General features: G+C 41.2%; 1 protein-coding gene across 1 annotated transcript in view; it reads left to right on the forward strand.

Moving 5' to 3' along the window:
• The first annotated feature begins 14,658 nt into the window (after window positions 1-14,658).
• The window catches only part of SLC7A11 (solute carrier family 7 member 11), a 62,950-nt gene continuing 60,554 nt past the window's right edge, over window positions 14,659-17,054 (forward strand). Inside the window, exon 1 of the mRNA XM_063336858.1 lies at window positions 14,659-14,935. Within this exon, the coding sequence (XP_063192928.1) occupies window positions 14,659-14,935 (277 nt within the window). The remainder of the gene's footprint in view (window positions 14,936-17,054) is intronic.

Genomic DNA, 17,054 nt, shown 5'->3' on the forward strand with positions numbered 1-17,054 from the left:
GATGCCTTAAACGCAGCAAACAGGTATCTCTTAAAGGGTATATTACCTGCTCATTAAGCTCTGAAACATAGATAGACTCTCTGGTGTAAGGTAACTGAGCGAAGAATATATAAATTAAAAGAAATGACACAACAGTGGTGGAAAAAATCCTGCTTATTTTATTCTGACATGCAAATTACCCCATTTTTGGAGACATATCTGAGAGCGGAGTTGGCTCAAATCGAGTTCACTCACAAAAGCGCAGAAGAAGAAGATATTTCACTAAAGTGTTAGTCTAGCGAGATCAGTCTCTCGCTGTACTAACGTATCACTTCTTCCTATCTACAGCTCAGACTGGCTCAGCCAGCTTTGTGCTTCGAGAGAGTTTTACTGAAAATGTGAAATGCTACTTGTGTGAGGTTTTCTGGGGGAATTAGTTTGAAATACTTAAGCACTACAAAGGTTTCTGACCTAAATGAATGGTGTAAGAGACTCAGGGGTCTCTTTTACCTTTGGCTTTTTTTCCACCTGGAGAAAACTTAGTGTAATAGTTACAATGTGCTATAACCTGTCTCTCAGAGGTCCCATTCAGAAATTTATCTTCCTCATCTTTGGCATTTAAATTTGACCACTACTTCCTGAGGAATTTAAAAGGGAAATGTTGAGATGTTCATAGTTTAAGTGCATGCAGATGTCAAATTGCTTTGTGAATGATATTCAACAATGTTAGTGGAAAACAAAAAATCCTAGGATAGAAATCAGTGAAGAATGAGATTGGTTGGTGTTTTTTCTTTTTTCATATGTTTTCCTGAAAGTTGTTGAAAAACACATCTTAGAAAACTTCCCTCTAATCTGAAAGCAGGGAATTTACGGAGCACAATGTGGCCTTTTGTCTTTATTTTTTTGTTGTTGTTGTGGTTTGTTTTTTTTTTTTAATATGAGTGGGTGTTCTAAAACAAAAGAAAAAATTTAAAGCAAAAATAAAGAAAACAACTTTTTTCTCTCCAGAGTTAAGTATGTCTGAAAAGGGCTTATGCAAACTCATGGTGGAGATGTGTTCTGGCAATTCAAATGGTGATAATTCAGATGCAACTTTTGTGTCAAGAAACCTCGGGACTGGAGCTGTAGTTGACGCTTCGTGGCCTGCAAGCGGATGGTGTTTGTTGGGGAACCGTGGAGAACTGCTGTGGTGGTGGCATTGAGCTGGTGGTATACAGCAGTTAATGAGGTAACAGGAATGACTACTTTGTTGTGAAAAGAAATGTTCCTAGAAGAGAAAGGTGAATTATACTGACTCGGTACTAACCACAGACCTCTATTCTCACTTTTTTCTGCTAGAAAAAGACTTTGTGTTTTTTCTTTCCCGTAACTTTTAGTTGGGAGCGCACCAAGGGAACATGTCAGGTTATCACGGAAAGGCTTTCAACATGAAGAAGTATGTAACTAATTGATTAAATTATCCAAACCTGGAAAACCGGTGAGATACGTTAGTTACAATGTTTGTTTTTCCAATTTTCTTGCCATACTCAGCCAACTTACTGCGTGTGAACAGAATTGGGCCAAACCGTGATGTCATTAATGTTTTGGAGATGTAGATGAAGGTGAAAGCTGGCCAGCTGGTGGGACGAGGCTGCACCATGTCCCAGAGCAGAGGTGCTGCGTTGTGCCTTGGTGGAGGTGTGTCACTCTGAAGGCTGCGTATTAGTGTGATTCACCCAAAGCGTTTCTCTTGTACTTCTGTTTGCAATGGCCTTGGAAGCTAAGCCAAAGGGGTTTTTCTGACCGAACAGGTTTTGTTGATATACGCACACTGGGGATGGGAGAGAATGCAGAGATAAGCGCGCAACAACCAAATTGTGTAAATGAACAGTTGTGCCCCTGAGTTGTTCCAGGGGTTCTGTGATTTAGTACTCTCTGCTTCGAGTGAGATTTACTACGCAGTCTGCATCCTCAGAGTCTGTAGCACAGAATTTCATTGTGCTAGATGCATCTGTTAAATACTTCCAGCTTCCTTTATGCATTATTCCAAAAGGAGAAAAATACACAGAATAGGATAAAAAAAGAAAAAGGTTTTATTGCAGAATAGAAAGAAAGGAGGATTAAAAAAATGGAAAGAAAGAAACCGGTATTTGCTAGTTGGCTGTTCATGTTAATCCTCTTTAACACACACGTGACTTCAGCTGGAAAACCTCTCGCATTTTTCAATCTGTTGTGGAGCAGTGAGCTTAGTGACAGTCATAAGAACATTTGAAAACCTCTAAGCAGTTTCTAGCCCTCTCGGTGTCACTCTCAGACTCTTTGGCTGGCAGACTGGTACTGCTCAGAGACCTAGGACCAAATGATAAATACTAACCCTGCTTCTATATATTTCAAATAGTCTGTTGTACCATGGTTCAAAATGACATGTCAGAAATTGATGTGTGGATTTTAATGCCATTTTTGAAAAGAGACTTAAACAGGTTTTTAGTTCCAAAGTGGAATTTAATAATTTGTAGCATGTGCCACAAAAAACATGCCCTGGAATTCCCTGATTTCAGATGGCAAGATATTTCAGAGAAGGTCCTACAAGTCCTGAAAGGACAAAGCAGAGCATAATTATGAAGGCTCGCCCTCTCAAATGACCGTAGAGGTAATAAATTAAAAAAAAAAGAAAAAAGTAGTACAATAAATCATTTTGTCTCTCGTGCTGTCAAAGTTGGAGTAGGTTCATACATTGCCATTTGCAGTACTTATGCAGATTAATTTTAGATGTCTCAAGGAGCTGGATTTTACTACCATATATGCCCAGAGCTACAGACATGAGGTTATTTCAGTTGTTTTTTCTTTACGGGGAGGTATCTTAAATGGATTATCAGGAAATATGTGCTTACTGAGAACACTTTCACCAACAATTATAGCTCATAAGGCTTGACAGTATGGAGAAACTATATGACAACGGTTTTAGACCTTAAAATAAAAGCTCTGACAACCCAGAAGAAAGATCAAAATGCTAGAAAAGAAAGAAAATGGTCAGGTTTGGGTTTCCCCCCCCCCACCATTAATTTTTCTCTATTATCTAAACATAAAAACTGAAAAGAAGAGCTGACTGCCTGAAATGCTACTGTACGCTGTGCTCGACTGGAGTTTATTTTTCTCTTTGGTGGTATCATACTGTCTTTATTTTGCCTAAATTTTTAACACAGGGATACTGATGAACTTTACTGATGATTCCTTTGATATTGTAAGAAATGAGATATGTAACTGTCTGGAAACACCAAACAAGTCATTCGGCTCTTCACAGATCTCATCAATTATGAGAGCTTGGATTTGCTGTGTATAAATGCTTCGGTTAGATTTGTTGCCAATAAATGTTGTAAATCTATAGAAATGGAATGAAGGGTGAAACATGGAGAATATATCTGAAAAGCTGTATTTTGCATGATGATTGTGGGATGAGATATCACGAATATGTGTGAGGATGTATTTTACCATACCAAGGTATTATCCTTAAATCAAATTTTGATTAATTGATGCTGACAGACTCTTCTTCCTACTTGGTTTCCAGGTCCTAGCTAGTATTAATGAGTGCAATGGAAATCTTAATACCGCGTTTTATAAATATAAATGTGTCAGTTATGGTTTCATACACAGCTTCTTTGTTAACTCAAAAGGTCATCTGTAAAATTCACATGTGCATGTTAATTTCAAAGGTATTTTTTTTCCTTGTAAAATGATACAGTGAGAATGATTAAAAAGCATCCTGGAAACTGAGACGACATAAGCAGAGGGAAAGCCCTTTGGGGATGGGACCCCGAGAAGCCTGGGAATCTGGTCCACAAATCCTACTGCCACTAAAATTCTGATGGCAGGTAGTAAAACTCAGTGTGAATGTTGAATTGTATTTGAAATAATTTTTTTAAAATGAAGGAACAGTAAAGCAGTGTATAACCGCACTTAGATAAACCTCACACCAGGTGACATTTGAAAGACAAAACTTTAAAGGGACAACACATGAATGGAAGCAGCCAGGCAGGCTGGGGGAGTGGCCATCAATTTATGCACACAACTGCATTTTCAACATAATTAGCTGTCTAATTGAGCATTATAATTTAACTGACACATTTAAACATGTAATTTATTTGAATGCACACTGCTTGTAATCTGTTTATAATGTTTTGCTCTTCAGGATGCTGTCAGATTCTAGAAGATGCAAATATCCTTCTGATGAACAGAAAAAGAACCAAAAGGAATATATTGAGGAGCCCTGAATGCAGATAAATTTCTGTAATTTCAAATCAGAAGAGGAGTATGGAAGCAGAAAAGCCATGCAGATAAAGTTAAGTACTGAGCATAAATGTAACCAGCATCTTAATTTTTAAATACCAGAGATGTTGTACTGCACTTCATGTTATCAGGTTACTGTGCAAAGCTGACTGGCAGCTAGGTAGGAAAGAGATTTTGGTTACCAAGAGGTTTAAATTGCACATCTGTCTTCTCTAGAGGAAAGAAGCATCCGTTTCTTAACTTGATAGATGTTGCCAATAGGTCAAAGTCTACGTAGGGGCAGATTCTGAACCTGAAGTTGATAGGCTACGCTACAAGGTGGCCACTGAAATAGAGGGATTTTTTTAATTCTGTGCTGATCGTGCTGGAGTGGGGCTGGTACCTGCCTGCCATTTTGGCTGCTCTTTCTCTCTTGCAGTCCTGAGAGCAACGCCTCGGGTATGGCTAGCTCTTTTCATATCTGAATAGGGACAAGGGCAATTCCTAGGCCCTGCTAAAATACACACAGGGAGTAGCCTGTCAACCGGTTGCAGAGAAAGGAGATGATAGTCCCTTCATTCATGCTTGCGTACTCCCTGGTGTGCCAAAATGTTCACTTTCTGGGTGATAGCTAAGCACCTGGACATTTTATTTTCAAGGAAAAAACGAACCGATGCATATTTGATTTTGTTCCCAGATTTTTATTTTTTTATTTTTTACTTTCAGGCTTTATATGCTGAACAAAATAGTTGCAGGTTTCCTTTTAACCCAGTAAACTTTTGTACTGTTACACCTCATTATGTATTTTGTGGTGCTGAGTTTTGAATCTGCTGCTTCAATTACAGAAACTGCCAACAGACATATGAGAATCCAGAATATAGAGGCTGAATCACTCCTGCTTTTTAGCTTTGGAATTACTTTTGCATACTCTGACAATTTCCCCTTACAAACCAAGTCAGTGATAGCTACGGTTATGGAATGCAAGAAAGCTAATGCAAAAATTTACTGCCAAAATAGAGAAGAAAACAACTTTTTCAAATCAGAGGTTGACACAATTCCTGGCTTTTCTCCCCACCTTTCTCTCTGCTCTCCACCCTCCCAAGTCAGTGATTATCAGAATTGGAGAAGAGGAAGCAAATGCAAGGCCATGCGAGAGAAAATAAAAATGTATGGGTCTTTTACCCCAAGGAGTTGCAGCTTTCTTTGACAAGACATATTGGCATATTGTGATTTCATGTTATATGAATTTATTATGCTCAGTGTAGCATAAGAGGTTATGGGAGAAGTTCTGCCCCTGGTGTATGTGAGGTGAGGAGTTTTAGCTTCAATCTTTAGCCTAAGTGATTGAAAATGGCATTTGTATTGTTTGTTTAAATCAAAAGAAAATGTACGGACCAAGCAGATAATACATTGCACTGCTTGGAGTGGGAAGATTACTTCATTTTCAGATTGAACAAGATGAATTCGCTTATTAGGAGATCCTGAAGCTTATAGAGGTAGATTTCGTATATGTGGGTAGATAATGTTAGGGTGGGGTAAGTTCACTAGATGAAATTAAAAAGCTCTCCCAAATCTTGGGGAAAGCCATCTGTCACTGTGGCTCCGCTGTATTGATGCAGAAGTTCCAAAATACATGGTTGCACGTGCGTGCCATGCAGAAGACAAGAGGAACAGGAACCGTTCCAGGAAAACTGGACTTTGTACCCTTCATGGGGAGATGAAGGGAGAGTTTGGAAGACGGACAGTGGCTCACAGCATCATTTCTCATTTCCAGTTCTCTGACAGAGTAATTGTCAGGAGGATAAATTTCTATTTTGTCCCCCAGTGCGTTCAGAATAGCTTTTGTCAGGAGAAGCAATATTAGAAATATAATGTGAAATACATTCTGTAAAATAAAATTCTTTACTACATTGACCTTTCAGTCCTTTGCACTGTGCTTCATGGTGATATCCTCCATTCTGTGAAGATTAGCAAGGCTGTCCGTACGAAGAGGAGAGCCCATCAAAAAACTCTCTACTCTGGCTACAGGATCTGTTGGTACTTTTTGGTACTTTGACTGTTAGTGCCTCTTCTGTTGTTCCTTGATGATAAAAGGAGCAATGAAGCCATTCCCATAGCAGAAGAATAAAAATCTCTGGATTAAACTGCTTTGCTTAGTGTAGGTTTACCCAAACTATCTGGTACCTGGATCAAAGAGTGAGTTCTACGTTATTCATCGAGATTCACTGAGACATGGGAGTTCATTGCCCCCTGGAAAGGGGCATGGAAAAATATGGAAAAATAAGAGGAAATTCTGAATGATTCCTACTTTAGCTCAGAATTTAGAAAGTGTGCTTTTAGTGAGAGAAAAGGTGAGAAATAAAGATGAAAAATGAAAATAAAGCAATATCTAATGGCAAGATATCCCTCAAGTACCAAACTCATTACTGTCATGTCTGAGGAAGTCCCTTTAAATCTATGTTGTTTTCAGAAAACTGAATTGGGGTATTTTCCCTAGTTTCTCTGAAAGGGTTTAATAAATGGAAGTTAGTTAATTATTAATAAAAAAATATACCCAGACGATAAGCATCATCTCTCTGCTTAGACTATATGCCTCTCCAAATAAACATTTATTCCAATTTTTTGTTTCAATTAAGAATAAGTAAAAGCTTGCATTGTGTAACTTGAATAGGAATCGATACAGGGAGCCCCCTGACTTAAATTTCTGTGGCACTTGGACCTATTCTCTGGTAAGCGTTCACATGACTTACGGTGCAGCACCTTTCTGTAGTCCCTCTTTGAGCCTTCTGTCTGCAGGAGGAGTACCTTTTACAGGGAGATATTGTGCTACTGGAAAATGACGATAGTTAACTTCATGTACTGTTTTTACTCGAGTACAGTTTGTACTTTGGCCCATAAAGCTGACGGGGTACCCTGTAATGGAGATGTTTATATACTCAGGATTGTATACTTAAGGGGAAGGTCCCCTCTGTGTGTGACAGGTTATGCACTGGGCAGGATTTGCTTTTGCTGTAGAGACAGCTGACTATATACATTTTCTACTCTATGGATTGGCTCCAAATTTCAGTGGAACGTATGCAGGAGAGGAGCAGGAATCTCTTGTCCCATTGAACCCCTCTCTGTGGCAAGCATTCTGGACCCTCTGGAAAAGCAGTATTGCTTATATCAATTTTTTTTTTTTTTAAGGCAAAAGTCCTCAAAGGGTTCTGTTATAGAGTCCTCTCAACTCTCCTCCTTGAAGTGCAAACAAGATACTAACAAAGAAGAAAAACCGCTGAAATTAGTGTCTGATTTGATGTAAAAGAGCCTATGATAGAAGTGGGGGCATTTGGTAGAAGAGCTTTCTGTTTTAGTCTTTGGACTAGATTAAATGTGGGAGGGATGGAAAAAGGCTAGAATTTGGTACACGGGAGGGGGTTGAGCTGTTGGTCGTTTGTAAGCTTATACGTGAAGCATGAATTTGAAATGAAGTTAGAAATCCATGTCACTACTTTTTGTTGTCCTGGAGACTTTTAAGGCTCTGGATAACCTGTAACCTCCCTGCAGATGCGGTGAGGAGGGAGCGGGCAGATTTCTGACATGGTAACTGATTCACACAAAATGTTAAAGTCTGGGGTAGACAAGAGAGAGATCCCCTTCTCATGCCCACACAATGCGTGTGTCTGCTTTACATTGGCTTCATAATCTCCTTACTAGTATTACAAAACATGATAAAATTACGAAGCTTGAATAGGCAGTGTCTCTGAAGAATATATTGTGAGTGTCGAAAAGAGGAACTTCGCTTTCAAAGAGGAAACAGAGGCTGAGCTCAGCACTAAGATCCTTCTTTCTATTGAAATGCGGGAATAATATATGGAGCTGCACTAGCACAAACTGCTGAAGCGCCTTGGCAGTGCTCCAAACGAGTGCTCTTTCTGATGGAGTTTTTAATACTTCAAGAAGACATAGTATGCGCATTTAGATGCCAATAAAATGATTCCCTGTAGGATCCATAGACCGCATTTCAATGCTAATTTACGATGACAGCGTGAATGATTGACCATCAATCACCAGCGAAGCATTTCTGCACACATGTGCTTTTGGTTTTCTGCAGTTTAATCCCTTCTTGTGGTAAACTCTGTCACCGCTTCAACCCTTGATTGAGACTCTTCCGTCCGTCTCTCTCGATGCACGTGCTGTACCGTTGCTGCTGATGCTAAAGAAGCCCTAACCACCTGGCAGTTTATTGACTGGAGCCTGACCTTATTGCGTTCGTGACCTGCAAGAGGCCGCAGCCAAGACTTGTTTTGGTCTCCAGACAAAAAGCTACATAGAATGAACCAAAAGAGAAATCCATAGATGCAGCTATTGCTGCGGCTGGCAATTGAGAGAGGAATGAAAAGGGAAATAAAAATCCCATTACAATTATTCTTGGGTAAGAGCGTAGTTTTCTGCTTCAGAAAAAATCAAATAACTTTGAATGTATGCTCCATCTAGCCTAAGTTGTATGCTACTGGAGGGGAATGAGCTTGCTAAACCTGCCAGAAAAGAAGGGTGACCTTCTGTTACAGGTGAGAGTAAGGAACTGGAGTTCAGATTAAGACAAGTGATCTGAAAGATTTCCACATAGAGTGGTCGGTAAATTAAAACTTTGCTTAAATTTGTGACATTCCCCTTTCCAAGATTTTGGAAAGATTATGTTGGTAACAAAATTCATTGGCTGAATCTGTCCGTCACACCTGTGATTTGGGATAAGTATCATTAGCCCTTTTAAAAAAAGAATGATTTGTTTCATAGCAGAAAAACATGATTCACGTAAAGTGCAGGGCCTGGCCAAGTAGAGGAGTCGACAAATGCCCCAGGATCCTGTTTCTTGTATACATGATACTGTATAAACTGTATGAAAAATACAATAAAAGCAAACAGGGAGTAATTAAACAGCCAAGCCTAAATTTGATAATCTAGGTAGTTGTATTATTTCTTCACGTTATAAGCTTTTTATCTAGTGTGAAGAATTCTCATCAGGAAAATGGAGAATAAGCTAGGAAAAAATGTTCGCTGTGCTGTCTGTCTCTATCTTGATTTTTTTATTATTTTTTTTTTAGAAATCCTATTTTTTTTTTTTCAGAAGTACTGATTAATTCTGTTCACATGCCCAGCCTAGCCTTAGACAGCTCAAGTAAAATCCCGACTCCCTGAAGCCGACAGCAATCTCACCATTGTGCCAGGTATCTGGCACAGGCAGTTTTGACAGAAATTTACCCCGAGGTCTTGATTTCTTGAAAGCTGTGGGGTATTCAATGTTTGCATCTAAAAGCTGAGGAACGATAACATAGGGACTCTGAAAATTTTTGTCTTGTTCTGATGATGAGAAACGCAAACACAGAAAACTCAAGAATAATATTTATGTACAGCATTGCTTAGGTTCTAACTGCATGTATCCTGAACATGAAAAATAAGATGGTGTAAAACACAGTAACGTTTTCAGATACACAGGTCTTCAGTAAGAATTGGCTTTCTCTCATGTGGAGCTTTCTTGCTTGGTAGCAGGTGCTAATGATTCTTGTCTGCTTTAAAAAAAAATAAAAATAAATCATTAAAGTGTCAAACTGTCATCCGAAATCATCATGCTTCTTGGAATAAAGCTTTAATAGTGAGAAAAATAGGAGGCATTTCTGGAATTCCCCCCCCCCTTTTTTTTTTTTTCTTTTCCAGCTGAAAGTTGACTGGCAGCTATCAGCAAATTGGAGACAAGGAAACTTTCAGAAGTATTTGCCTTCTAAAATGCTATCGTTGTCTGCAGTCGTCTTGGAACCAGACTTCTATTTGCTGGCTGCATAGGCATTTTGTTGGAAGCTTTTCGCTGAAAATACAAGAAATAACATTTGAATTGCTCTTGGATTTCTTATAGGATTTTGTCTTATTTTTTAATCCTCTGAGCTGCATGCGTGTTTCATTCCTTCTCATATTGTTTTTCTTCTAAATATCTTCTTTGTATCCGGCACAAAGTGGAATGCAAAATAATTAAGCAAGTAATTTGTGAGTCTCTGACTTCAAAATAACACTCCCCCCAACATTCTCAGTAATTCCATTTTTAGCTTTGACCTGTAGTAGAGGCAATAACAAATTGTTTTTGTCTTCTCACAGTTCTAGTTTTGCATTATAACTTAAAAACCCATCCCAATCTACTGAGATTTTTGTATGCTTTGTGATGATACTATTCTCACTTAATTGGCAATGACACCTTAGTTTTGAAATTACTTTAGATTATTTTTTTCCCCTCAATGCTATCAAAGTATTTCTCAACACTACAAAAGGAGCGGAAAATCCCCAGTCGAAACTTTTCAATACTAGATTATCTACATGAAACAAATACTTTTAGGTATTTTGCCTTCCTTTGACATTTGAAACCAGACTACCGCCTTCCTACAGGGCTGCTTTCTGAGGCTCACAAACAGCTTGGCATTATACAGAGAAGACTCAGCTCGGTTTTCTAAACAACTTTTTCATGCCACGCCACCCACACGAAAGACTTTGGGGCTTTCCTCGCCTCTTCAGTCTTGATATACTTCCTTTTTGATTCCCGTGTCTCTAGTCAGTGTACAATGTGTGGCCTGGAGGTTTGGCTTGTGACTCTCTGGATTTGCTCGATGCAATATGCTGATATACACATGCCCGGAAGGATTGACGAGGTATGCTCGCTACACCTAGAAAATAAGCAGATTTTGTGGGCTTGAGAAGTGGAAACTCAAGTCCAGGCTTGAATGTTAGGTCCTTCATTTTGCTGTGTGTGCGTTGTAGTGTTCCCGTAAAGGGGAATGCTCTGTGTGTGTGTGTTTTGTAGCATTCCCCAGGGGAAATATCAAAATTGTAGCTTCTTTGGAATTGGAGGTACAGCTGTGTCTGGGAATATGGCACAAGCTCTACTGGTGTGAAAAATGGGGGTGCTCCTGTATCAGGCGCGTTCATCCTGTGAAACGCTGTAGTATTGTTTTTCCCCGTGATGCTCAAGTATTTAATTTGCTGGAGCAGTGCGGCGCAGCTGGCAGAAAGGTTACGTTATACACACCGAAAGGTCCCAGCAGCGCGGTTGGTCCTGGTGACCAGAGCCCACCGATGGCAGCAGGCACCCGGCATGGTGGCTGGCTTTTTGCAGGGTGTAGGTGTAGGAGGACTTGGGGGCTCTGCCAGTAAGGATTTCTGTTTCGAGCAGACATTAGATAGGTAGTTCAGGGCTGATGGTGAGATTCAAAAGCAAACCATTTCACAGTGATGATCTCGGTTATGCTTTACAACGTTTGTTCAAGGGAAAATGTCTATGAATTGGGGGGGAAAAAAAACAACCAGAGAGAAACAATAAAAGGCTACGTACGATGCCAGCTGCCATTATAGGCTGGAGCTTTATTTTGAAAGCATCATTTTTAGAAACATTGCTTTGAATAATTTCATCAGTCTAAAGAAAATTGCACCTTATACCTTTTTGTTCTGTTTTCAGAGTGGATTTTTATGGAAGAACAGGGCTGTTCTTAGTGTTGGGCAGGTTAAGCACTGCACTTTCGGAAAAGCTCTCTGGAAAGACGTTGAGCATCATGTGTTGCAGTTGCATAGCGATACCACGGTCTTTGCTCTGTGATGAATAATTCAAACAAAAAGGGCTGGTGGACTACAAATAATTGGAACAGATTTTGTGAGTGTACTGTATAATGGGGGGCAGCGGGCAGTAATGGGCCTTTTCCAGCTTTGTGCCCTCCTCGAGACTGGGTGATAGAGAATTCTCGTCAAATTTCCAAAATATAACAAATAGTCCCCAAACACCAAATAAGTATTCCCTATCCTGGGTAGAACTGATAGTTGGAAGTGAGGCTTGAACTCGAAGGAGAAAGAGTGCTCTTATTTTTTTGTTTATTTTTAGTGGGTAGCATTGAGAAGCGGTGTAGCAACAGTACTCACTGGGAAGGCTACAAATAGCATGATCACTAGCAAGCTGCCAGTATTTAGGAAAAGGAGTTTTCTGCATCCAGCCTTCCTTTTAATTCCCACCTTAGGAATTTCATGGGGACGTTCACGTGGTCCTAAGCTTTGCACATGTGTTATCCCTATACCACAGAAAAAGCAAGCACCCTTTTCCCTGCGTGGGAGAGCGTTAATAGCTATGTCCAACGGGCAAACATGCGTCCTTCTGGCTAGCGGTCAAATGAAATTTGAAGTCCGGTGTTTTTACTGAATGCAGACAGCTGCCTCGGGATTGTCTGGGAGGTTATTGAGCTTTCGGTTTGATCTTGGAACCATCTTCCTGTGCAAATGAAGGATAAGCACTAGTTAAGAATGATTACCTTAAAGTATTAGATGCTTTAAGATGTCATGTGTTTCTTCATTAAACAGCCTTTGAAAATTAAAATAAAGGTCATCAGCCCAACCCAGTTGTGTGGTTAACGCTTTTTCCTGGTTTGATTTGATCTGGTTGCTTACTTCAGGCAGTTATAGTCTTATTGGGGGACAGCGTATGAACTCTACATCGGAGGAAAACAATTCTGCGTAGCACAGCACCTACTCGTGGCTTTGCGCGTAACCGGTGCTGTGAAAATGGGCTCGCTTTGGACTGCGCGGTGACCAGCGGAGGTCCTGCCCGCCGTCGGTCTGTGCAGTCACCTGTGGCACGGGCTGGGGGGGCAGTGGCTTCCCTGAAAGGTCGGGCACAGGGTGCAGTGACAAGGGGAGTCTGAGCTGCGCGCAGCAGCGGATGGAGGGAGAAGTAGGATGCGTTCAGAAAATAGGCAAGCGCTACCAGCGTGCAGCCAAAAGCTGCAGTCACTTTGGTTCTTACCTGCGTGCACTTAAGCCAGATAAGCTTTTTTTTTTATGCTTTCTTTTATCTCAGTGCAAATTATCACAGGCGAGTTATAACTGAAAATAACAAGGCTTTAAAAATACTGAAGTTTTGCAGCTGCAGTGTGTTGATACTGGAGGACCTCCTCTTTCTCACATAAATTTGAAAGCACAGCAGTGCCCTGAGCTCAGCGCCCGCTTTTCAAATGATAAAATGTTGTAACTGCTATCTTTTTTTCTTTTTCCCCTCAATCCTAGGTCCTAATTAAGTAGTAACTATAAGAGCAGTAACTGCAGTAATCGTTTCTCTTTGCACTGATCTAATCTGAAGCCACGAGCAGCTGCAATACTTATGCTACGAAGGATTTTTCCCCTTTGGCATATGTTGCACAGGCTGTCCCTCGATTAGGTTACAAGTGCTTGAAGGCTATTGATTCTTGCTCTGTTTTATGAGAATACTCCTCTTTTTAACAGTTTCATTTCTCGGGTTTGAATTTTGAATGATCGGGTTGTGAAACAGAGGTATTTACGCATCTAATTGCCTGTTTATCTGGTCAGGGAAGCTCTATGATAACACAAAATCCCCTTTCTCATCCTTGAGCCGCTGGAGATCCCGTGCTCTGGGGTGTTGTCCTCCTCCTGCCAGATCACCCACACCAGGTGGCCATAAACGTTAATAGTACTTCTTAAGGGGAAGTGTTGTTGCGGCGCTGCTTACCGACATCCCCGAAACACGCTGCATGTGTGAAAATTACTGTGCTGTGGAAATAACCCTGGGTTTTCGTTAGGCTGATTTGGGTGTGTTGCTAGGCAACTCGGGGCAACAAGGGGGTAGTGTGTGTTCTTTGGGTGGGTGCAGGTCCCTATAGAGATTTCCAGGTAAGTAACATAGATGTGAGAGAGGCTGATCTACTGCGACACAAGAAGTTAAGCCCCGCAAACTTAACTTTCGTTAAGAGGTGTTTTTTCGAGAAAGAAATTGGATTAGACCCAGGGATGACGTATCCTGTTTGATTTCTTTTCCCCTTGCGCTCTGACGAGCTTTGTGTTTAGGCAGGCTTTGTTCCTGGCTCTGGCTTGCTTTAAAAAAATTTGGGAGTGTGTCTCGGGGTGTCGAGGGTGATGTGCTTAGCTTGATTGGCTCGGTTTGCTTGCGAGTGCTTTGTTCTTCCCACCACCCTCAGGTCAGTTGTGCAACATGCCCTACCATTAAAAAAGGGGAAAAAAAAAAAAAAAAAGAAGAAATGCTGAGTAATGCCAGAGGTTTCTCAAATGGCTGATGCAAACCTGGAGAATTTGCATCATCATTCAGCTGGAGTAACTTGGTATGACAAGAGCTTAAATACAAGTCCACGCGGAAGCTGAGCTACTTTCCAATGATAGGGCAGTACCAGCTCGCAGTGTGAAAGCGCAGGTGTTCCCCAGCACTGCTCAGATCGCAGGGAAGGCTCCAGTACGCTCTAGGAGCTCGCTACCTGTGCGGAGGAGCAGCTGGAAAGATAAGAGAGGGCAGAGGAAGAGACTAAGTAGTTGGCTACGCAGAGAGGAAGAAGAAAAAAAAAACCACCCTGAGTTTCTGCTGCAAACTTTTTTTGCCTCTGCTTGCCGTCGGTGTGCTGGTGGCACCGGAGCATGTTTAGGAAAGCTGCTGTAACCACCGTCTCTAATGGAAACTACTTGCAGGGGCAAACTAATGGCAGGTTGCCCTCTATGGACAGCGGACAGCCAGCCCAGGAGGGAAAAGTTGTGCTGAAGAAGAAAGTGACGCTTTTGAGGGGCATATCCATCATAATTGGCACTATCATCGGAGCTGGCATCTTCATCTCTCCCAAAGGCATCCTGAAGAACACTGGCAGCGTGGGCATGTCCTTGACTGTCTGGACAGTGTGTGGTATCCTCTCGCTCTTCGGTAAGTCCCTTAAAAGTTTCTAATTGGTCCAGAGGGGCGGTCGGTGGATTATTGCTGTCGTTTGCCTGATTTTGCCATTGGATAGTGTGGCAGAGTGCGGAGCTCGAGGACCAATAGGGCTACAGAAGGTTTTTGCTGCGTGATAGGTTGCGTGGAGGGCACAGAGGTATGCAGCTCCTGTCCCCCCGGCGCCTGCCCCGTAAAGATCAGAAGCATAAATTATTGTTTCTTACGGGTCCCTAAAGGGGAAAGTAAACGTCCATTTCATGCCATACAACGTGCTGTATGTATAGTGTTTTTCTTCTGGCTGTTAGAGGTAGTTTACGGTTTGCTTGTAAGGCCCCCGGCAGCCGGGGATGTGGGTCGCTCCCCTCGAACACCGGCGAAATGTTTAGACAACTCGACTTAGTTCCCTAGAGGCTGGAGCAAGGTCTGAGAGGAATAATTCCTACCGGACATAAGCTGTATTGGCACAAAAGGGAGCAAGGAAATAACACTAATAACCCTTCTCCCCAGTCTCGTATTACTGCTCTTTACTTCGTTCCTCGCTCATGATACTGCTTTGAAAGACTGCGCTGCAAAAAGCAGTGTGATGGAAACAAATTTGTAATGCGAGTTTTATTGCTGGCCTGCCTATCACGACAGTTTTTTTACTCATTTTATGTATTTTTGAAGAGTATTAAATTCTGAAGAATGCCAGTTTATTTGTTCTGTACACAAAACCCCCGTTCAGAGTGGAAAACCCCACTCTGGCCTCAGCGGGACAGAGGGTCCATTGACATACTTAATGAGTTAATCTCAAAGAAGCTGAAGAACTAACATGAATATTGGCTTTATTTAAAACAGAAACGACTTGTTTTCTGGCAGGAGGTAAAGAGGACAAACACGGACTAACACGTGTCTGCTTAATAGGTGGAACATGCAAATGCCACCCTGTGTAAACTGGCTCTGAGCTTAAAAGAAACATGGGCTGTTTACAAGGCTAAGCCCACCCAAGTCAAACAGACGGTGCAAGCGAGTAAGGACCCATTTTGGTCAAATGTTAAGTGTGTTGGTACAACGTGCAGCGTGATCTGTTGTACAAATGTGGAAGGTCCTGCCTGTAACCAAAATTCCCCTATAAAGAAAGGCCACAGATACAGTTTGTAACCCTGTCAGAAGACCTTGCTCTTGATTTAGTCAAAGCAGAATTTGCTTAAGCATTGCATTTTTGGCTTTAATTTTAATAGCAGTAATTTTCTGGCTATGAAGTGAAGTCTGTACAAAAAACCCCACCAAAACAAAAAAACCAACCCCAAACTCTTATCAGATGGATTTTTCTAGGCCATTTTCCAGATCTCAGGGTATGAAGAACTGTGCGATTTGTCCCAGCAAAAGATACTATCTCTTTCTCTTATTGGACCTGCTACAGTTATTTTTTCATATTTTTTTTCATATAGTAGAATCACATGCAAGGACCACTTAAGGTCTTGCTGCAGCTGTGTGTATAACATGTATCAAAACACAATTTCATTTCACCCTGAACCTCAACAGAAGAGGTTGCCAAGAGAAAACCCATCCATAGCTTTCGTTTTTTTAGTGTGGCTGTAAGAATTCCTTTAAGTATATTTTCAGGTAAGATGAAGAACAGCAGATAAAAGCTGCCACATTCTTGCAAAGCCCCAAACAAAGTCGATGAACAAGGATTGAATTTGTCATAATGTGTACATGTTATGTGGTTTTGACAACTGTAGTTTTCATCTTAAAGTGCTGCAGCATAAAAGCATGTGGAGAACAGAGCCGAAATTGAGTTCATATATGATGCTGATCTTAACTCTATGTGATGCGGTGTTTACAAATTTTATTACTGTTTGCATCTGCCTTGTCAGACTCTTCTAAAAGGGCTGCCTACATTTATCAGAGGTGGGACACTTCTCCACTGATGCGGTCCACCCGTGGAGCTGAGAATCCACTGGCTTTATGACTGGGTGATGGCTCATTGAGCAACAGTAGCAGACGGTGCATGGGTGAAGAAGGCTTCAGGCAGGCCACAGAATCACAGAACAGTTTGGGTTGGAAGGGACCTTAAAGATCACTTAGTTCCAACCCCGCTGCCATGGGTAGGGACACCTCCCACTAG

The sequence above is a fragment of the Chroicocephalus ridibundus genome, chromosome 5, assembly GCF_963924245.1.
Source record: "Chroicocephalus ridibundus chromosome 5, bChrRid1.1, whole genome shotgun sequence".
NCBI lineage: Eukaryota > Metazoa > Chordata > Aves > Charadriiformes > Laridae > Chroicocephalus > Chroicocephalus ridibundus.